We start from the raw sequence: 23,333 nt of genomic DNA, 5'->3' as shown, positions 1-23,333 counted from the left end.
GTCTACGCCTAGATATCACATGCATGTAGAACTACATGCGAAATGACAGACTCGGCGGCGTTAGTAAACAGCCGCCATTTTAAAGCAGTAGACTTCTCAGAAAGGCTCTGTTGTAGTGAACCTTACTAGCGAACCTAGGTAACTTTTTATCTAAAACAGTCCTAAATCGGTAAAATCTTGACTTGAATCTATCTAAAACGGGAGCAATTTTAACAACTTTAACAGTTGATTCACATTAAATGACTTACAAAACTTAGCAAAGGTTACTATGTTTTTTTGTTTTGTTTTTTTTAATGAAAAAAAAAGAAAACATGAAAGGTAACACCAGTTACTTTGCCAAGTAACTAATTACTCTTACATTCAGGTAACTGAGTTACTAACTCAATTACTTTTAGGGAGAAGTACTTTGTAACTGTAATTAATTACTTTTTAAAAGTAAGATTAATAGCCCTGGTCATAAAGATGAAGTCTGCAGAATGAAAAGTGACAAAAGCGGAGAATTTATTCTGCCAATTTGTTGCCTAACACAATTTGCCCGCAACTATTGCTGATCACTTCTCAGAATTAGCAAAAGAAATGTTCCCTAACTCAAAGATTGCATCGGTAAATTCATTTTATCAATTGACCTTTTTAACTTATAATTGGACACTAACGAACTACCTTCAAGTCAAACTGAATTGCGAGCTGAAGTGCAGCCATCAAAAGACATGATAGAAATTGCCAAAAGTGTTACATACAATTATAACAAAAGTCACTGTTAAATTTTAATAATCCTGATGTGGCTGGAGATATTGTTCGTTTATTACACCAGGTTATATGTTAAATATTACTAATAAATTCTTATTTTAAAAATTGAGTTTTATTTTTCAACGTTGTAAGATTAGTCACCAATTTGTAACGGCATACGTCCCTATTTGTAAGATTGGCAACGACCTCGGGTTGACAGGTAAGCATTATAAAGTACGACAGTAAAGAAAAGTGGAAAATAGAATTCCAAAGTCGTGACCACAAACTCAAACTTTTTGGCAAACAAGTGTTTTTATATGTCAGCGCGACGGAACAAACTAGGAAATACCACTTTGTTAGAACCTGGGAACAAAATTTGTGTTACATGATGGTCTTTTCGGGTTAAGAAAAACTTGCCTTCATTTTTCCGGGTTTACTTGTATGGGCGGGGCTTGAAAGTTGAAACCAACCAATCAGATTAGGATTTCCGGCAACAGCGTCTACCATCCAACGTCACTGCCACGTAGAAGTGTTCGCCTCTCACCGCTCTGCTTACACCGAATACCTTCATCTTCTCCCCCGTCAAGAGTTCCATGCTGCTGCCGGTGCTGAGCTGGCTGTACTCCGCCCTGCTAGTCGCGGTCTGCGGCGGAGCTCTGCCGGAGGCGGAGGTCAAAATCAAAGTTCTGCACAAACCTTTCCTGTGTCATCGCAAGACCAAGTATGGAGACATGCTGCTGGTGCACCATAAAGGCTACTTCGAGAATGGGACAAAGTTCCACGACAGGTAGTTATTCTAATTTCTATACTGTAAATTCAAACTAATTCAACTCTTGCTTTTTCTGTACGTGCAGTCGTGGGAATCCCGCTGATGGTGACAAACTGGCAATGTGGTTCACTTTGGGCATCATGGAGGTCATCAAAGGCTGGGATAAAGGCCTTCAGGACATGTGTGCAGGAGAGAAGAGGAGATTGGTTATACCTCCAGCTTTAGCCTTTGGAAAAGAAGGCAGTGGTACGACATGAATTCTTGCAAGTGCTTTTGCATGTTTAGTTCTTGCATGTAAACCTGTCGTGTTTTGAATGGCTCTTTAGGACTCTCATACTGATTGAAGGCTGCACTTTCTTTCTTACCTTGGAGCATATGAAAAAAATGTTTCGGTAAGATCACAACATTTTCAGATTAACAAAATGCTTCAAAGGACTGCCACTTTTCTTCAAACCATAGACTTCATAACCTTTTGACATGACCAGTGTTGGGAGTAACGCCGTTATAAATACCGCCGTTACGTAACGGCGTTATTTTTTTCAGTAACGGGGTTATCTAACTAATTACTTTTTCCGCCGTTACTGTTACTGACGGTCAAAAGCGGTGCGTTACTTACTCTGAATAAATTGAAGAAACGACCAGCCATGTCGAGTCGACTCTCTGCTCTGTTGATTTGTCCTCCAAGACTTGGGGTGCGTTCAGGTTCGAGAATAGCGCACGTACTTCTGACTCCAAGCTGTTTGTCCCTGCTCATTCAATTAGACAATGCTTTCAAAAGTTCTGTAACGTTTCTGTGTTTGCTACACCTGATGCTAGCCTCGTTCCCATCTCCCACTGTCAGCCAGCAATAATTCTGCTTCCATTTTGAGGACGGCAGACGCTTTGAAGGTGACGTGAATTGTCGGGAAACTAGCCTACCTGAATGCAGCCCCTCGAGAGATGCGATGGAAGTGATTGTGATTGGCTGAGGGTTAGAGTCATGTGTCGTGGTAAGCCAATCAGAGCCGATGATTTCACAAGCAAACCGGAACACCGCGTGCGGCAAACACACACACGCAAAACAGATGCACAGGTTCGGGATGGCAGAGCAGTCAGAAGAAAAATTGTCCTTTAAGAGGTGGAGATATAGACACTATTTCAAGTTTGTCGAAATTAAAGGAAAGAACCTGCATGTAATGTGTAATTTATGTCCCGGGGCAAAGCTTTTGTCGACATCTGTGGTAAGCAATTCAAATCTGCTGAAGCACCTAACAAGTTAACTACCGGTCTGTTCTTCTCTATTCCACTGACTCGAATACTGCTCAGAAAATTTAAAATTCTTTGACATACAAGTTCTTTTTAAAGTAACGGAAATAGTTACTTTCCCTGGTAACTAGTTACTTTTACTATAGAGTAATTCAGTTACTAACTGTTACTTTTTGGAAGAAGTAGTGAGTAATGTAACTAGTTACGTTTTTAAAGTAACGTGCCCAACACTGGACATGACACGGGAAACGAGGCCGATCCCTAGGGGACCTATTTTCAAAAACTTCAAATATTTTCAAAACCAAAGCTGCTACTGACCTAAAACCAAAACAGGCATCTACCTTAGCCATATATGAGTCTCCATGAGCAGCGGCATCAAAAATTCAAAGTCGTTCCTTAATAAAATCCCAATTAATTATTATTTATGTAAGTATAACAAAACTTAAAATGGCTATAAAATTCTCATATTTTACACCAGATGCACAAAAATCACCAAATGCAGAGATAACCACCTATATTTTCAGGATCAATAGCAATATTTAACATATATACATTTTTGCCCAAAATACCAACTTATTTTTCTTTATTTACTGCATGTTTTCAACAGCTGCTCAATTAAGTTACTCAATTTTCACATCAGAAACGTAATATTTGAGGAAAGTATGCAGAATCAATTATAATATATAAATGGATTACCAATAAATTCTAAATACAATCACAACTTTTTATAGAATAGAATTCAATGTCGTACAATAAAATTGTGGAGCATTTCCATTTCTAGTGCATGATTAGTTAAAATCTCAAAAGTGACTTGCAAGTATAAAATCTAAACAAATATAAAATGTGTGTGATAGCCCTATGTTCAGGCAGTGCAAATAATCGAAGTAGCAGCAGTTTGACAGTTAAGGCTTTGAATATTGCAGGTGAGTAAATATTGCACATAGAATAGTGCATATAAATGAATATTGGACTATGCCTTAGAGCATTGGAGTGTTGAAATTCTTGTGAATAAATGCTTAAATCCCTGAATTGTTTATAGATATGGACGTAAAACAGTCTTGATTCTTGGTTAAAAGCAAAAGAAACCGGGCAGGTAGAATTTATTTTACATAAATATTGCAAATGTGCGGCTCGTCTTTAAGCCACTGTGGCACCACCTTAACACATCTCAACAGCAAAGAGCGTTTTACGTAGAAATTCTTGTGAATAAATGCTTAAATCCCTGAATTCTTTATAGATATGGACGTAAAACAGTCTTGTTTCTTGGTTAAAAGCAAAAGAAACCGGGCAGGTAGAATTTATTTTACATAAATATGGCAAATGTGCGGCTCGTCTTTAAGCCACTGTGGCACCGCCTTACCACATCTCCACAGCAAAGAGCGTTTTATGTAGAAATTTTGGGGAATAAATGCTTTAATCCCTGAATTCTTTATCGATATGGATGTAAAACAGTTTCGATTCTTGGTTAAAAGCAAAAAAAAAAAGCAAAAAAATGGGCAGTTTGAATTTACTTAAATCTGTCGAAGAATTATGCTAGTCTGTTAGCGCTTTGTTATGATAAGGCTGCCACAATGGCTTTTTCTGTTCAAAATTCTTATGAATAAATGCTTAAATCACTGAATTCTTTATAGATATGGACGTAAAACTGTCAATGCTGTAGGAATTCCCATTCTCCCATTGATTTTTTTTTAATTTTTTTTTTTACAAAGTTTCAAAATGCATGCATGCATGGTTCAAAAAATAAAATATTTACCTTGAATCCTCGAACAAATCACTCCTGAGACAATCATTCCTGATTGTATGGGGTACAGCTTTCATAGTTCTTCCAAAAATCCAAGCTTAAATCTGGCTTGGAAAGAGAGTGTGCAGTCTTCGGCTGACTATTACTAAATGAAGCTCGGCAGCTCAGCCCCTTATGGTAAGGCGTGACGCAAAGAATGACAAAGTGTCATGTCAATATGTAATGAAGTCTATGTTCAAACTAACACAGAATTAACCGTAGTATCCAGCTTGTTGTTTGAACTATTTGACTTCATTGGCGGTTAGGTAAAATTCCTCCCGAGAGCACCTTGACGTTCATCATCGAGCTGCTTGAGATCAGAAATGGTCCGAGGTCGCACGAGTCCTTCCAGGAAATGGACCTCAATGACGACTGGATGCTTTCCAAATCTGAGGTGAAGATTTTCAACTTTTGAATTCATATTTGTTCATAATTTGAATGTACTCAACTATTAATTTTCAGGTAAGCCAATACTTGAAGAAGGAGTTTCAGAATCACGGGTACCCTCCCAATGACACCTTGCACGAGAACATGGTCAAAGACATTTTTGAAAGAGAAGACAAGAATAAAGATGGATTGATATCCTCCAGGGAATTTACTTACAAACATGATGAACTTTGAATTTTTTGTGAACATGAATATGAAATGTTATAGTGAGCTTTCACTGATGTATCACTTTGCCCACATGAACCCCCAAAAGTTTTGTATTGTTGTCAAACTTCATAATAAAAAAAAAAAATGTAGTTGTCATTTAATTGTTTAAGTGTAGCATATTAAATGGGATTTTGTTTAAAGTTACATCTTTATTTTACATCAAGCAATATTGTAATCTGTTGAACGGTCACTTAATATTTGCTATTTGAATCATCGTCATCTAAACTTCTAAAGTGACTTTAATAAGTTATTTCATTACGTTTCACATATTTGGCCAGCAGGTGGCAGTGTTGTCACAAGTACATTTGGATGGCTATAGACCCTACTCACATGACGTCACAGCCACGCCCCCGTGCCATGTTGTCCGGATACTAGTCATGTTAATGCATTAGCGCTTCGTAAATTCCTCCTATTATGGCGTGTTTTTCTGCTCGTTAACATTAAACAATCAAAATGGTGAAGTCGTGTGTGGCGGTCGGTTGCAAAAACAGAGAAGATAGACGGAGAGACTTGAATTTTTACCGCATTCCGAGAGACCCGAAGAGGAGACCGCGATTGACTGCTGCAATTCGACGAGAAAACTGGGCTCCAAACGACTACCACAGATTATGTAGTAGTCATTTTATATCTGGTAAGATGCATTTAATATATATTTCGAGGGTTTTGGGCTGACAACCACAATTAAGATCATTGCTAGGCTAATCGCCGACAACATACACGTATGTATGTAGTGAGTGCTATCGCTAAACCATATAAACATTAAAAGCCCTAGCTCCATTGACAAATGACATGAAATACATTAGACTTGACAGTGGATGTTAGCAAGAACAAAAGATTTTGAATTGAAAATTTCGTAACTCACCTTCCGAGCACAAGATTCCTGCCGAATTTTCGTGTACGAGGACGTGTTTCACCCAACCAGCAACGTAGCATTTATAAGCCTCCAAGCTCAAAGTTTTTCAAACTTTCGTGAGAATAGGCTGATTTTGTGTGGACAAGATAGTTGTAAATATCAGGGTCAGGCAGAGACGGCGAAGGCAGCGGGTCGAAAAACATCGATTTAGGCATCAAATACGGATCTGGCGAATGGATAAACTGAAGCTTTTCCACGTAACGCCTTTTATGCAACGGATCCAATGAGTTTACAGCGTCAGATAACACCGGGGCTTCCATGAATTGCTCTATAACTTGCTCGACTAATTGAAAACAATGAGAATAGGTCTGAAAAAGAGGTACAATATGGCGGCCGGAAACCGCGACACGCCCATTTTGTGACGTAGGTGAGTAGGGTCTATAGAGCCTACCCACGTACCACGTGCTCGCTGTATGGTTCCGCCCACTTGTCCGTCATTTTGACTCTGTATTAGCATTGTTTTCAATTGATGGCGGAATTTAAAATGCATTTCATGGAAGACCCGGTGCTTTCTGATGCCGCAAACTCACTGGATCTGTTGCATAAAAGGCGTTATGAGGAAAAGCTTCGTTCTATACAGTCGCCAGATCCATATTTGATGCCCAAATCGATGTTTTTCGACCCACTGTCTTCGCCCTGTCTGCCTGACATCTGCTACGCTGATATTTACAATTATCTTGTCCACACAAAATCAGCCTATTCCCACGAAAATTTGAAAAACTTCAAGAGCTTGGAGGCTTATAATACTTCGTTGCTGGTTGGGTGAAACAGGTCCTCGTTCGGCAGGAATCTATCTTGTGCTTGGAAAGGTGAGTTACGAAATTTTCAATTCAAAATCTTTTGTTATTGCTAACATCCACTGTCAAGTCTAATGTATTTCATGTCGTTTGTCAATGGAGTTAAGGCTTTTAATGTTTATATGGTTTAGCGATAGCACTCTCACGACATACATACGTGTATGTTGTCGGCGATTAGCCTAGCAATGATCTTAATTGTGGTTATTTGTCAGCCCCGTAGACGAGGCCAGTTTCTTTCACTTGGTACCAGCTAAATATTATTCAAAAAATAACGATGGTGGAAGAAAGGGAAGTCACAAACATCTTGAATTTGAAACTATGTCGTACTACGTCGTATGTTGTCGGCGATTAGCCTCGCAATGATCTTAATTGTGGTTATTTGTCAGCCCCGTAGACGAGGCCAGTTTCTTTCACTTGGCACCAGCTAAATATTATTCAAAAAATAACGATGGTGGAAGAAAGGGAAGTCACAAACATCTTGAATTTGAAACTATGTCGTACTACGTCGTATGTTGTCGGCGATTAGCCTAGCAATGATCTTAATTGTGGTTGTCAGGCCAAAACCCTCTAAATATATATTAAATGCATCTTACCGGACATAAAATGACTACTAAATAGTCTGTGGTGATTTTTTGGTGTCCAGTTTTCACGTCGAATTGCAGCCGTCCATTTCGCTCTCCTCTTTGGATCCCTCGGAATACGGTAAAACTTCAAGTCTCTCCTTCCATCTTCTCTGTTAGTGCAACCAACAGCCACACACGCCTTCACCATTTTGATTATTAATGTTAAGGAGCAGAAAAACACGCCGTAAATAGGAGAAATGTACGTAGCCGTAACAGGTTAACACTATGTTTTGACGGACAAGTGGGCGGAACCATACAGCGAGCACGTGGTACGTGGGTAGGCTCTATACAAAAGTGCATTCATTCATATAGAGTCGATGTCAGGTCAACGACACTTCTATAGCATAAACAAGTATTTTAGATGTTTGATTACCCTGCTATATAACAATTCAGCTAAAAATCACTTGTTAGTCTTAAAATTAAAGATAAATCTTAGAATGATTTAGTTACACTTTAGATGCACTCTCACTTATTTCCTGTCCAAATAATAACACCCTCAATCTATTTCTGTCCTGGAAACAGTCACCAGAGAGCATTTGTGTGTGTGCTCATGAAGATGTGTAGGGAGAGCCCTCCTCTCACTCACATTCAAAACATTCCACTCTAGGAAAGGTCAAAGGCCACATACTGTAGTATGAGACGCATCTAACACACAAACACGATGCCTGCCTCCAAAGTGAAAGCCATGTGTTGTTTTTATCGGTTTTCCTAGTTTGTATCCAGGAATTGTGTGGGATGAAACTCATCTGAGGTGTGATCTGATTCCATGGGGGGCAGGGTTTACTGTGAAAAGGAAAAAACAGGATGAATGTGGGAGAGGAAGTTAAGAATTGGGAATTTTGTGGGTGTGTGTGGCAGTACCTTTGTTTTCTTTACTTGGGTAGATGCGAGGGAAAGGCTTAAATTCATCTGGAGGAGGTAAATCTTCAACAGGGTGGAACTGGAATTTGGACTCAAAGTCATCTGGATGGAGTGAAGAAGCAATTGTGATTTCAATTTCATGTTTTGGTTCAATGTACATTTACATTTTAGATGATGATAGATACATTGGTGGAGATTTATTCTGTTAGCATGGATGCGTGAGAATGTTTTGGTGGGTAAAAGGGATTTAAAAAATCTACACACCCCTTTTCAAATGACAGGTTTTCAAGGAATTACTTTTCAATATATGCTTCTCAGATGTTATATAGCTTAAGCTTTATTATTGTACAAGTGTTATCTAAAATTCATAATACAGAGCACAGCTGTCTACATCCTGAGGCGAGGAAGGGCAGGCAGGCGCTCTTAATAGTTAAGCTGTTCTTCAAAAGGTACAATGTAACATTTAATTGGTAAAAGCGCAGCCTGGCCACCCACACTTCATGATATGATGTATTTTGACTTATGTTGTCTAATCACGGGCCTGAATATTGGCCCGAATATAAGACGGCCCTGATTATAAGACGACCCCCTCTTTTTCAAGACTCAAGTTTGAAAAAAAAAGACTTTTTGAACACCAAATTAATTTTTATACAGAAAATAATTACAGTACATCCGAAACAAATGATTATAACAATAAATTTGAGAGAAAAAGCATGTTATTTTGCCTCATTCAAATCTTAATATCTGAACATTTAGATATGTAAACTAAAGTGCAATGACATTCGTAAATGAATGGCTTCTGGTTTTTGAAATGTAAATAAACCGATCTTTTGTGATAAAACAACAAAATTGCAATAACTGCATTAACCATCAAAGTGAAGTCTAACTGTAACTGTAGTCTTGAAACAAATCTGAATAAGGAAAAACAATGCAATAAAATCATGCAAACTGGTAAAACTTGAGAGTAGCTGAGATCTGTCGTGACAGAACATCGCTTCAATGATATCAAGCGCCATCTAGCGTCGTAAATGGGTATAAAGTCTAGACCGTGAATATAAAACGACCCCCTCTTTTTCAATCTTATTTCAATGCAAAAAAATACCGTCTTATATTTTGGCCAATAGACCCCAATCACGTGACGTCACAACTCCGCCCCCCTGACTGGCGCCGCCATATTGTCCGTCAGCTCATCGTGTTTACATATTACTGCTACGTACATTCCTCCGATTACTGCGTGTTTTTCTGCTTGTCTAAGGAATCACCGCCTAGTAAACGAATCCAAAAACCTTCCTGACAATCGTTAACAGTGATTAATCAAAATGGTAAAGGCATGTGTGGCGGTTGGTTGCAGTAACAGAGAAGATAAGCGGTCATTTTAGTAATTGCTGTGTGCCCATTGTTGAAAGGGCAAATCTCTAAAGCAGCACGGTTTGTTTATCTCGGTCCACGATGTATTTGTGTCGACAGCTGTTAGACAGCGGCGAAAACATCAATATGATGCCAACACGATCGCAGACATCATCAGACGGAGACTAGTAAGCTCGTTGCCACGGTTGCCAAGGTGAGTGCAACAACAGGTGTTGTGCCGAAAAATAGTCGCCCTGTGTGAAATGCCCCCCCTGACGGGAGCGCCCACACGGAAATGACTTTCTTGTACCGTGAATATGTATTATTTTACTCTGCTTGAACTAATACATGTCATACCTGTGTGATAGTCATTGGGATATGGTCGTAAAAACCTGTAGAGTCTAGACCAGACATGTCCAAAGTCCGGCCCGGGGGCCAAATGCGGCCCGTGGTCAAATATCATCCGGCCCCCAGCCTCTGTCATAAAATCAATAACGTCTGGCTCGAACACAGACTTAATGAATTGGTCAGCAGTACTGCAAACAGCATATGAAATAGCTTACACACAAAATGCTGCCCCTCATTTACCCACAAAAAGGCAGCAGCACTTTAACCCTTTATTGCCAAATGTATCACATTTGATACAACTAAAATTTCATGATTTTGAGTCTAATTTAGAATTTTGACATTTCTTTTTGAAAAAAAAGTGAACACATGCATCTGCAGGTTCCATTAGAAAAAAAACACATGATTTAGCATGGGTTATAGATATACAGCACTTATTACACATATTCATTTTGACTTTTCTTTTTACAAATTTGAAAAAAAAGGTTTCATTAGGACCTTATTTTTCAAATTTAGGGATTCTCTTATAATTGCTTCATGTTGGAGGTATTTAAGGGCTAAGCAACATTACTCCGTGTGACCCATTACTTCCATTTTCTAAAATGGTGACAATCAACAAAAAAAAGAAAGTTGACTGTGACGGCCGACGCTTCAAGGATAGGTGGAAATTAGACCATTTCTTCATTAAAATACGCAAAAACTGTGTCTGCCTCATTTGCAAAGAGACGTCGCTGTTTTTAAAGATTTCAATGTGAGGCGATAATACCAAACAGGACACGCTGACATGTACGACAAGATTACAGGGAAGATACGCAGCGAGATATTGAAGCAACTTGAAGCTAGTTTAATGTCACAGCAGCAGTATTTCGCAAAAGCCCGAGAGTCGAAAGAGAAAAAAATAATTAAGCAAATGTGACACACTGAATGGCTTGCTAAAATTTGCTTGAATACACTGTTCTACGTAAAGGACGTCACCCAAGGTCGGTCATTTTTACCACACCAAATCTGGCCCCCTTTGCAAAAAGTTTGGACATCCCTGGTCTAGACTAATACATTTCTGTTCAAAGATGGTTATGTGGCCCAGTCCACGATTTGTTACTAAAATACAATACTAATATTTTGTGTAATTTAATTACAGTGCCTTGCAAAAGTATTCGGCCCCCTTGAACCTTGCAACCTTTCGCCACATTTCAGGCTTCAAACATAAAGATATAAAATTTTAATTTTTTGTCAAGAATCAACAACAAGTGGGACACAATCGTGAAGTGGAATAAAATTTATTGGATAATTTAAACATTTTTAACAAATAAAAAACTGAAAAGTGGGGCGTGCAATATTATTCGGCCCCCTTGCGTTAATACTTTGTAGCGCCACCTTTTGCTCCAATTACAGCTGCAAGTCGCTTGGAGTATGTTTCTATCAGTTTTGCACATCGAGAGATTGACATTCTTGCCCATTCTTCCTTGCAAAACAGCTCGAGTTCAGTGAGGTTGGATGGAGAGTGTTTGTGAACAGCAGTCTTCAGCTCTTTCCACAGATTCTCGATTGGATTCAGGTCTGGACTTTGACTTGGCCATTCTAACACCTGGATACGTTTATTTTTGAACCATTCCATTGTAGATTTGGCTTTATGTTTTGGATCATTGACCTGTTGGAAGATAAATCTCCGTCCCAGTCTCAGGTCTTGTGCAGATACCAATAGGTTTTCTTCCAGAATGTTCCTGTATTTGGCTGCATCCATCTTCCCGTCAATTTTAACCATCTTCCCTGTCCCTTCTGAGGAAAAGCAGGCCCAAACCATGATGCTGCCACCACCATGTTTGACAGTGGGGATGGTGTGTTCAGGGTGATGAGCTGTGTTGCTTTTACGCCAAACATACCGAACCGAAATGAGGTTATGAACCCAGAAAATTCAACTTTTAAGGATTTGAGTACCGTAATTTTCGGATTATAAGGCGCACCTGACTATAAGTCGCTACCTCCCAAAATTGACACGAAGACTGCATTGGTTCATCGATAAGCCGCAATGGACTATAAGCCGCAGCTGTCCTCACTGTATCATGGGATATTTACACCAAAAGATATTAACGAGTAACACTTTGACAGCGAGATCATAAGACTGTCATAAGTCCAAATGAACCCAATGAAGCTTTAAACCAACTGGCTGCAAAGCTTCATTGCTTCAAGTCAACCTCTGCTGCCACCTGCCGTCAACACAGATGTCGTCCAACATGCTTCCTCGCATGCATTGCAGCATTACAGATGTAAATTACTATTAAAATGCATGTTCTGTGCTAATTATGTCTTCAGTTACTGTTGTAGTTGTTTCATTAATTGCTTGTTATGGTATTTGATAACACTTTATATTGACTGTGGCGCCATAAGACTTTCATAAGACCCTCATAACTATGACATGACACTGCCATGAGCATTAATGAATGCTTAAGAAAGATGTCATTTTGTGCCATCTGACAAATTATCCCACTTTTGAATGGATGGTAAAGATCCCAGCTGGACATAAATGGAGTTAGTGACAAAATTTGTCAGATGACACTAAATGCCAACCGTAATAAGCATTCATCAATGCCCAATGATAGTGTCATGTCATAATTATGATAGTCTTATGGCAGTCTTATGACACTGCTGTCAAATAAAGTGTTACCTATTAACCCAAATAAATCAACAAATAAGCCACACGGACTATAAGCCGCAGGATTCAAAATGAAGGGAAAAAAGCGGCTTATAGTCCGAAAATTACAGTCCAGTTTTTGGCCATAATTCCGATATTTATTTTAAACGTACTATCATTTTAATGAAATATTAATTAATTACATTATCCACCGTTGAAATAATTGTGTTAATTAATCTGCTAACTCTGAGTTAACCTTACCATCCTTAATATTTCAAAATGTTCTTTTATATGCTACATGACTATAAGTAGCATTACAAAATAGTAACAACTTATCTACAACTACCAGTGTTTTTCCAATAGATGAATACCAGCCAAAATGGGGTGGACGTCTATCGCCGTCAATAGTAACCAGTAAATTAAGATCTTATTTAGGGCCATTGTAATTAACAGGGAGCGATTGTTTCTCGTCATTCACTCACCTAGACTGTGCAAGTGTCCATTCCTGACGCTGGAGGGGGGCAGAGGAGGCGGTGGCGGAGGGGGAGGAATGCGGCTGGACAGCTCAGTGGAGGGTGAACGTGCCGGAGGAGCCGGAGGAGGAGCCAGACGACTGACACCTGCTCAGAAAACGGAGAAACGTGATCTTGCGCATGAAAAATGCATTCAAATTGGATATAGACCAACCTGCACTTTTAGGAACCGCAGGCGGTCGTCGAGTCGGAGCGTTGCAAGGGTATGACGGTGGGAGAAAACGTAGGCTTGGTGAGGCAACTGCAGGGATTTTGGGTGGAGGTGGCGGGAAGGTGGTTAGTGTGCTTGGGGTGTAAGAGGTCGGCAGAGGGGGGGGTGGCGGTGGGGGAGGTGGTCCGAGAGGGGAATAGTCCCGTAAAATAGGAAACCGGGCAATTTCAGAGTGGACAACAGGGGGCGGCGGAGGGTAGAAGGACCATGAAGAGCGCTCTCTAGGGAGAGAAGGAGGGTTGTAAGATGGAGGGGGAGGCGTCGAGGGTTGGTTGTGTTGGATGGGGAGCCAGGTGGGCTTTGTAGTAACCTGAGATGGAGGTGGAGGAGGTGGGCAGGAAGGCAGAGGCGGTGGCTTGTTGGAGGAGCGGTCCTGGAAGGCTTGGGGTGGTGGTGGCGGAGGAGGAGCAGAAGGTGGGGCGCTCGGTGTAGACGTAGTGGCAGTGGCCAAAGAGAGGGGGGCGAGGTGCTTGCTGGCGTGAGTTGGGGAGGGCGGGGCAGAGGATGAGACGAGCGGGCGGGGACCGACTTCTCCGAGGGGGCCGATCAGGTCAGCTAAATTGGGTGTGTTCCACAGTGGTTTGAGGGAGGCTGAAGAGCTCGAACGTGACACTTCAACACAGATGTGCAGAATCATGTATGAATGATCATCATTTAGATGTTGTATTTGGCTGCCATTGATGCTGAGAGATGTCCAGGCCATTAGAATTGAGAGAGGCTGACAGAGAATGATCACATCCAGCCCTCTCTGTTCAAATGGATTAGACGTCTCTCACTGTCAATGGCAGCCAGTGAGTTAAACTACATAATGGAATGAATCAACTACGAACCTAGCGTTTTGCCTGCCGGGTCACGTTGTCCTATTGGCCTCAGGGTAGGGAAACCCCCTGCAAAAAGTCCGCCTAAGGATTGTCCTACCGGTGCTGTGCCTTCAAATGAAGCATGAGCGACACCAAGATTATTGGCCACGTCTCCACTCGTAACCTTGGGTTCTGTAGGGAAACAAACATGCAAAACACATTTTATGGTGACAAAATTGTTGACCGAAAGCAAACATTATGATTTGAGGCAGGCGTGAAAGTATCAAAATACTGTACATTGAAATAAATTAATAAAATTCAAATGTAGACATTCCAAAATAAATACGTAAATACTGAAATAATAGCATATTGATTGGCACATTTAACTTCCATCATCAGTCTGTCATCACTGTCTTCTGACAATATCACCTACTCTGCATAATTGAGTTCTGGTAAATTGGCTAATCTATTATCAGTTTATCGCAAGTTTCCTTTCCTGACCTCTGTGACCTTTGATCTCATTATCCCAAATGTAATCGCCTCTTCCGTTTTCCTATTACAAATACAGTGGTACCTCTACTTACAAAATGAATTGGTTCTGGTAGTAGTATCGTAACCCTAAAATTCCATAAATAGAGACGTGTTTTCCAAGTAAATGCCCTAATCCGTTCCAAGCACCCCAAATTTCACACATAAATCTTATAAGGCATAAAAAAGCATCAAAACATGTAACAAAATTCATTTTACAATTAGATTACAGTGGTCCTCCACTACTTTGCGCCCTCAGTCCATCCTGTTTTTTTTTTTTTCCCCCCAATTAAAAAAAAAAACAAAAACTCACTCTCCCTCCCTCCTTACCTCCCTCTCCCTGCTATTTGTTCGTCAGGCCGTGCACTGGAGTTGCTTTATAAAGTTGACAATGTTGACAGACGTTTAATGTTTGAAGTTCGCTCCTCTGGCAAGATCAAACCGCCGCATGCATCAATCACGGTTTAACTTGTTAACCCTTTAACACCTAAGCCTATTTTGGCCGAATTTGCATGGATTTGATGTTTCCTTTATATTTCAAAGAAAAAATTGTTTACAATGGCCAAATTGGGTCCCTTTTTTCAGGACACCTTGAACTTCATGTCTAAACTGTTGTTTTCTTCACTGACCAATTATAATCCACATTTTGGACCAAAAAAGACAAAAAAATCCCAAAATCTTTTTTCAAAATTTGTAATGTTGACGTCCCATTGACAGCCAAACATGCTCGACCAACCGTTTTGAAGCTTGATCATATTTATTAAACTTGTTAGGATAAACATTCAATAGAAAAAAATAAGATTGAATAGTTTTATGTTTGACAATTCAACACAAACAGCAGGTAGGGTAATAGGCGTTTTTGGCCTTTACACATGCTATGGTCAAAACAGGTTATATAGTGTGCAAAATAGTGAGAAAAAAATGTATATATATCATCTAACACAAAAAGGGTTTGGAAGATATCTCTTTGTGAAGTTAGGTGTTGTACCCATCAACTTATCAAAAGTATATACGTACATGCAATCAAGCTTCTCGAACACACATCTACATTAAAATTGAAAAGATTATAGTGAAGAAAAAATATATATAACATTGAAAAAAAAGTATTTGAAAAAATATTAACAAGTAGTTCAATTCAAAATTTTCAGGCATGCGACCCAATAAAGTTTTTTTTTTTTTTTGCGCCCTCAATAAAGCTTCTTCTTGAACAGGTCACGGAGCTGCATCACACAGAGCGTCACACAGCCTACTCTTTCGCCGTTTGCGCTCCACTGTCACTTCTACTCGCCGAGACGCCGATTCATCAGAGGAAAACAACGACAAATACGACTCATCTTCTTCCTTGAGATAATGAAGTAATGCATTAGCTTGTGCTAAATGTAGTTTTAGATTCATTCTGCACGTTTGAAAGTCGCTGGCTCAAACCAACCTGTGTTGTGCATTTTTCGGCACAACACCGGCCGCTGCTTGCTTCGTATGCCTCCCTTTCAATAGTTGGCGCCTCGCTCAGAAATTTATTAAAAATGATCACATTCGGTTCGTCCTTCCTGACATCACAACGACTCTTGGGATAAGTAGTCTTTTGTGCTGCTTTCGGTTTTGAAAAAGGACAAGAAATGATGGAAATATGGAGATGGATACATGGTCCATGCAGCGTTTTAATGCATATTTATGAGTGCAATAAAACTATAAAACTCAAATGACATTATCTCCCGTTTTTCTTGGCCGATTGACTTCAAATAAAAACTGGTGAGGACATCAACTTCCGCGCTTTCAAACGAGACCAACCAGCAGCACGTGGGTGATGTAATTACAGCGTGACGAAGCTTCAAAGACGAGATGCGCAAACACGTCGCTACCGACACGTTCGGTGTTAAAGGGTTAAACAGTTGCTGTGGCAACTCATTGTGTGTAAGTCAGCAGTGGAGTGGACTGAGTGGACTCGCTCAATGAAGCATTTAATAAAGCCAAGCATCTTTACTACTTTATTCTTGTTAATTCGGTGGGACAGTTACATGTTTAAAACTTATAATAATTATGACGTTTGAAGTGCTTAAAAACATTTATTAATATACCCTCTTTTTTTATTATACTTTAGGGGGAAAATAGAAACATGTGGTATATGTATCTCTTTCTGACCGTTATTTACGTAAAATGAATGATAACTGCTCATTTTTTGCTTTTAACCAAGAATCTAGACTGTTTTACGTTCATATCTGTACAAATTCTGTTAATTTAAGCATTCATTTACAAGAATTTTCAACTTAAAAAGCTTTTTGTTTCGTGACGGCCGCCATACTGGATTACACAATACCGTAACTTTTGCTTGAAATATTTACGTAAAATGAATGATAACTGCCTGTTGTGTTTTTAGCTTTTAGTCAATAATCTAGAGTGTCTACGTTCATATCTGTAGATATTCCACGATTTAGGCATTTATTTCCAAGAATTTTCAACTTAAAAAGCTCTTTGTTTCGTGACGGCCGCCATGCTGGATTTTCTATCTGTACACATTTCTGGCAAAAAAATATATGATATATTAAATATTGCTATTGATCCTAAAAATATAGGTGATTATCTCTACATTTAGTGATTTTTTTGATCAGGCTTAAAATCTGAGAATTTTGTAGCCAAGTTTTGTTCTACTTATATAAAAAAATAATGAATCAGGATTTTATTATGGAACGACTTGGAATTTTTTGTTGCCGCTGCTCACGGAGACTTATATATGCCTAAGGGAGGTAGGTGCCTGTTTAAGGTCGCTAGTGGCTTTAGTTTTGAAAATATTTGAATTTTGGCTTTTATAAAATAGGCCCCTTACGGATCGGTCCCGAGCCCCGTCAACTGATAGTAAAGTCTATGGACAAACATACAGAACCGAATACATTACCTCCACCTTGTATCAGGTGTGAGGTTATTATTCTTACTGTCGACAACAGGAGCGCTCCGATCATTGACTTGTGTGACTTTTTTGAGTTTGGCTCCCTTGTGGATTTCGGCTAGCAGAGCACTCCTTCCACCTCCTCCACTTTTAGGAGACTCGACTGCAAACTGCAAAACATGGAATACATTGGTATGAAAAAGTATCTGATCCTTTTTGAATTTCTCACATTTATGCATAAAATCACCATCAAATGTGGTCTGATCTTTGTCAAAATCACAGAGATGAAAAAACTGTGTCTGCGTTTACTAAAACCACCTGAAGCCCCCTCCGGATGTTGCAACGAGCACGACACGAAGTTTGATTAAAAAACAGGGTTTAATTCGCTCTTGACAACTCTTGAAAAGCCTTGGCAACCCGTGAGAACTGGTCAAACACATACACAATGAAAAATACAATTAAGAAACTATACAGAGATAATTGCAAATTAAATAAAGAAAGTGCACAAACCTCGTGGGCTCACATCCACAAGGAGCTAAAAAGTTCTTCTCCAAACTTCTTAATGCAGTCTTTTTAGGAGTTTGAACAACAACAAAAAAGCAGCACGGAGTTAGCTACCGTCCGACCGCTTGCTCGCCTTTTCTTCTCCCTCGCTTAATGATTGCGTCATCCAAAAAGCATCGAGTGAACAGTTATTCTCTAATTAACTTCCTATTCACAAATCACCACCAGATGGCGGAAAGGTGCAAGTGCAAGTAAAATAAATGAGAATATGAGAGACTGTAACACCACCCAAACATTTATAGGTTTTCATGTTTTAATGAGGATAGTATGCAAACAATGACAGAAAGGGGAAAAATAAGTAAGTGAACCATCACATTACGTCTGGCATGAATCGCTATCTTTAGGTCATGCCTCAGCATCTCAATGGGGTCAAGTCTGGACTTTGACTTGGCCACTCCAGAATGTGTATTTTGTTCTTCTGAAACCATTCTGAAGTTGATTTACGTCTGTGTTTTTGATCATTGTCTTGTTGCAGCATCCATTATCTTTTTTTATCTTCAACTCAGGTTTTCCTGCAAAACATCCCTATAAACTTTCATTCTTCCATTAATGATGCACGTTGTCAAGGCCCTGAGGCAGCAAAACAGCTCCAAATCATGATGCTCCTTCCACCATGCTTCAGAATTGGGATGAGGTGTTAATGTTGATCAGCAGTTCCATTTTTCCTCCACACATGACGTTTTGTGTTACTCCCATACAATTCAACTTTGGTTTCGTCAGTCCACAAAATATTTTGCCAAAACTTCTGTGGAGAGTCCAAGTGCCTTTTTGCGAACATTAAACGAGCAAAAATTATTTTTTAAACAGCAGTTGCTTCCTCCGTGGAGTCCTCCCATGAACACCATTCTTGGCCATAGTTTTACACACCATTTACTATATAGTTGATGTGTGCACAGAGATATTGGACTGTGCCAGTGATTTCTGTAGGTCTTTAGCAGACACTCTAGGGTTGTTTTTTACCTCTCTGATTATTCTGTGCTGAACTCTTGACATCATCTTTGGTGGGCAGTGAAGGTAAAATAATTTCATAACAAGAGAAAACAGTGTTTTACCATGCATAACTTTAATCAACAGTCAAATGTAATGGCAGAGGTATTTATACAAGTTCCAGGAAATAACAGATGTGTGTGAAGGCACAATTACAAGACTTGTAGAATAAGCCCACAGTCAATCACAGTAAGGGGGGGCAGATGCTCCCTTTTGTCTCAAAAGGCGGCCGCTCCTTTTTTCTCAAAAAAGGCGGGAAAACAACTCGGCTGACCCCCACTGAGAGGGACCCCCGGAGATAAAGAGAGAAGACCCCGCCATCCTGCAGGGGAATTTAAACCAATCAGAGCAAGCTAAGAATAACTGCAGGTATCACATAGCCAATCAATAGTCGCTAGGAACATGTATTTGCATATTGTGTAGTTTGAATCATTCTTGGGCAACACAGGGTGTGTGCTTCTCCTGATAGACACAGGGGAGTACGAGACTGTCCTGAGAGGGACCTGTGCCCCAAAATGCTGTATTAGATTTCCGTGTTAGGAATAAATCCACTCGTGTGTGAAAATGCCGGCTTCCTGACGCCTTTCTTTTCAGAACGAATACGCGTAATTGTTGGAAGAGTGTTTGGTGATAAGGTAAAACTTATATAACACTAAAACGGAGTCAGGTAATTATTGCGTAATATTTTAAGGTATGAATGATTCCCAACAGCAGCCACTCCTTGGGAGAGAAGCAACAGTGCCAAACTCTCTCCATTTGTAGACAACTTCTCTGACTGTCGATTGATGAACATCCCGACTTTTAGAAATGTTTTTTTATTCTTCCCCAACTTTATACAAATCAACAATCCTTGATCGCAGGTCTTCAGACAGCTGTTTTGACCGAGCCATGATGCACATCAGACAATGCTTCTCATCAAGACAATTCTTACCAGGTGTTTGTTTTATAGTGGGCAGGGCAGCTTTAAACCACTCATCAGTGATTGGGCACACACCTGAATTGTTTGGTATAAATTGGTTTCAATTACTCTTTAAGGGGCCGTTTACATGGCGACTCTCCGAGAAGACGAAAAATGTCATGTTTGCATTTATATGGTTTCATCTCCATTCGAACAATGTTGCAATTACGCATGAAAACGATGTAGTATTCATGCCAGGCCCTAGGGGGCAGTGCAGATTTACAAGGCGTCAGCGAATGATGCACTTTGACCTCTTCAGCCCGGAAGACAATATGCCCGGATTGCCCGCCCACTCCAAGCAATGGTATGTTCTTTTGTTCGAAAAGGCACAAAAATGGAAACATTCAACATATTTACATTAAAAATATTATAAAAACAGTAAATTAAAGCCGACGTTCTGCCATATTTGCTGTTTTTAATGTTGAATGTTGTTTAATGTTTAATGCTCTCTTGAGTTTCCAGTTATTTCTACAACTCTGATTTTTCTCCGATAGAGTGATTGGAACAGATACTTCTTTGTCACAAAAAACATTCATGAAGTTTGGTTCTTTCATGACTTTATCATGGGTTAACAGAAAAAGTGATCAAATCTGCTGGGTCAAAAATATACATACATGGATCTGAAAAAGCGAATCATTGAGTTGAACCAGTCAGGAAAGTCACTTGGAGCCATTTCAAAGCAGCTGCAGGTCCCAAGAGCAACAGTGCAAACAATTGTTTGTAAGTATAAAGTGCATTGCACTGTTTTGTCACTGCCACAATCAGGAAGAAAACGCAAGCCATCACCTGCTGCTGAGAGAAAATTGGTCAGGAGGGTGAAGATTCAACCGAGAATCACCAAAAAGCAGATCTGCCAAGAATTAGAAGCTGCTGGAACACAGGTGTCAGTGTCCACAGTCAAGCGTGTTTTGCATCTCCATGGACTGAGAGGCTGCCGTGCAAGAAGGAAGCCCTTGCTCCAAAAGCGGCACCTTAAGGCTCGACTGAAGTTTGCTGCTGATCACATGGACAAAGATAAGACCTTCTGGAGGAAAGTTCTGTGGTCAGACGAAACAAAAATCGAGCTGTTTGGCCACAATGCCCAGCAATATGTTTGGAGGAGAAAAGGTAAGGCCTTTAACCCCAAGTACACCATGCCTATCGTCAAGCACGGTGGTGGTAGTATTATGCTGTGGGGCTGTTTTGCTGCCATTGGAACTGGTGCTTTACAGAGAGTAAATGGGATCATGAAGAAGGAGGATTACCTTCAAATTCTTCAAGATAACCTAACGTCATCAGCCCGAAGATTGGGTCTTGGGCGCAGTTGGGTGTTCCAACAGGACAATGACCCCAAACACACATCAAAAGTGGGAATGGAATGGCTAAATCAGGCTAGAATTAAGGTTTTCGAAAGGCCTTCCCAAAGTCCTGACTTAAACCCCATTGAGAACTTGTGGACAATGCTGAAGGAATAAGTCCATGTCAGAAAGCCATCAAATTTAACTGAACTGCACCAATTCTGTCAAGAGGAGTGGTCAAAGATTCAACCAGAACCTTGTGGATGGCTACCAAAAGCGCCTAATTGAAGTGAAAATGGCCAAGGGACATGTTACCAAATATTAGTGCTGCTGTATGTATATTTTTGACCCAGCAGATTTGATCACTTTTTTCTGTTCACCCATAATAAAGTCATAAAAGAACCAAACTTCATGAATGTTTTTTGTGACAAAGAAGTATCTGTTCCAATCACTCTATCGGAGAAAAATCAGAGTTGTAGAAATAACTGGAAACTCAAGAGAGCCATGACATTATGTTCTTCACAAGTGTATGTAAACTTTTGACCACAACTGTACTTATTTCCCCTCTTCTGTCATTGTTTTCATGCTATCGTCATTAAAATATGAAAACCTATAAATGTTTGGGTGGTTTTCGTTAAAGCAGACAGTTTTTACATCTGTGTGATTTTGACAAAGATCAACTCATATTTGATGGTGGTTTTATGCAGAAATGTGACAAATTCCAAAAGGTTCAGATACTTTTTCATACCCCTGTAAATAGCAGTAAACATCCAGTATTTTCACATTGTTAGATATTACTTCCATTGAATTATTACAGATCCTCACTACTCATTTACAAATGTGGATGCTGAGCACCAGTACAGGAAACATAACACGAGGCCTCTATCAATAATGCAAACAACCTGCAGGTGTTAAACCAAAAGAGAATGACTAAGTTACCTTCAGAAAAAGTTGAGATATTTTCTTACCAGTGGAGGTCCAGTGCTGGGGGGCGGCGGAGGTGGCGGTGGCGCCAAGGGAGGGGGTGGCGGGGGCACCGGCATATCCTTGGTTAAAGAAGACAAAGTCAGAAGCGGCTACCGTGCACACCAAACACTTATGTTGACCTCTCTCCCCATTCTCCGCACAGGAAGCTCTTTCAGGTCAAAACAGGAAACAGAAACTTTGCCGTCCTCACTCTGTCTTCCCACAATGCCCCAAGAGGGACTCGGGGAGTGGAACAATGCTGTGTTGTGTGAGAGGTAATAGACTCCCATCTTTCAGTGCCTTAAAGGCATTCACAGTTTTGTGCTATCCTAAACCTGCTAAATGTCACACAATTGTAATATTTGGAGTCAGATCCTCACACTGTCAACGTGTCCTAATACTTTCGCACAAATACTGCACCCCGATTTAGTCCTGTTCCCTCCGTTACTATTTATAATCGTCCTAAAAGTGTCAGCTAGCATGCGCCTTTAAACCGGCCGAGTTGTCTAACTACATATAAGTAGTTTTTCTCGATGCCATTGACGCTTATAGACGTCTGATCCATTTGGATTGGGAGGGATGGCAGCGAATTATTCGCTGCCATCCCTCCCAATCCAAATGGATCAGATGTCTATCACTGTCAACGGCACAGAAAACATGTATTGTATGTTAAAAACAATGAATTCAGGCTTACCTTCAAAAAAATCAGTCTTCAGTTTGAACAAACTGATCTCACAAGTTGATGTTCAACCAAACAGGCTGTCGTCATGGAGCAAAATGACCTTCAAAAAAGTTGCAAAAAGAGTTTTTTTCCTCTTTCTGTTCACGGTGCTGCCCCGTGCACTTGAACAGTGGACTATTGATTGCTGACTGCGGTAGTTGAGGAGTTTTGCTACTCTGTGCGTGCTGGACAGAAGTCTAGCAGTGCGATAGCACACA

At 40.0% G+C, this 23,333-nt stretch overlaps 2 protein-coding genes across 5 annotated transcripts; one reads left to right on the top strand and one right to left on the bottom strand.

Annotated features, from left to right (window-relative positions):
• The first annotated feature begins 1,234 nt into the window (after nucleotides 1-1,234).
• LOC130910654 (peptidyl-prolyl cis-trans isomerase FKBP14-like) lies at nucleotides 1,235-5,235 on the top strand. The gene is made up of 4 exons (XM_057828130.1): nucleotides 1,235-1,513; nucleotides 1,581-1,741; nucleotides 4,787-4,914; nucleotides 4,983-5,235. Exons 1-4 carry the CDS (start codon nucleotides 1,320-1,322, stop codon nucleotides 5,139-5,141), a joined length of 642 nt encoding a protein of 213 aa, XP_057684113.1. The 5' UTR covers nucleotides 1,235-1,319; the 3' UTR covers nucleotides 5,142-5,235.
• A 1,066-nt stretch (nucleotides 5,236-6,301) lies between these two features.
• wipf3 (WAS/WASL interacting protein family member 3) lies at nucleotides 6,302-23,333 on the bottom strand. Of its 4 annotated transcripts, none has more exons than XM_057828074.1 (8): nucleotides 23,089-23,333; nucleotides 22,397-22,474; nucleotides 17,689-17,812; nucleotides 14,264-14,425; nucleotides 13,377-14,045; nucleotides 13,172-13,309; nucleotides 8,369-8,470; nucleotides 6,302-8,290 (listed from the first exon to the last, which is right to left on the bottom strand). In XM_057828074.1, exons 2-8 carry the CDS (start codon nucleotides 22,469-22,471, stop codon nucleotides 8,250-8,252), a joined length of 1,311 nt encoding a protein of 436 aa, XP_057684057.1. In that variant the 5' UTR covers nucleotides 22,472-22,474; nucleotides 23,089-23,333; the 3' UTR covers nucleotides 6,302-8,249. The 4 variants fall into 4 exon arrangements, with proteins under 4 accessions (XP_057684057.1, XP_057684059.1, XP_057684058.1 ...); XM_057828076.1 differs by lacking the exons at nucleotides 22,397-22,474; nucleotides 23,089-23,333 and adding exons at nucleotides 17,961-18,068; nucleotides 18,153-18,286 and having other exon boundaries at nucleotides 17,652-17,812; XM_057828075.1 differs by lacking the exon at nucleotides 23,089-23,333 and having other exon boundaries at nucleotides 17,652-17,812.

This window comes from Corythoichthys intestinalis, chromosome 22, assembly GCF_030265065.1.
Source record: "Corythoichthys intestinalis isolate RoL2023-P3 chromosome 22, ASM3026506v1, whole genome shotgun sequence".
Classification (NCBI taxonomy): Eukaryota; Metazoa; Chordata; class Actinopteri; order Syngnathiformes; family Syngnathidae; genus Corythoichthys; species Corythoichthys intestinalis.
This window is presented reverse-complemented; position numbering and strand designations above follow the sequence as displayed.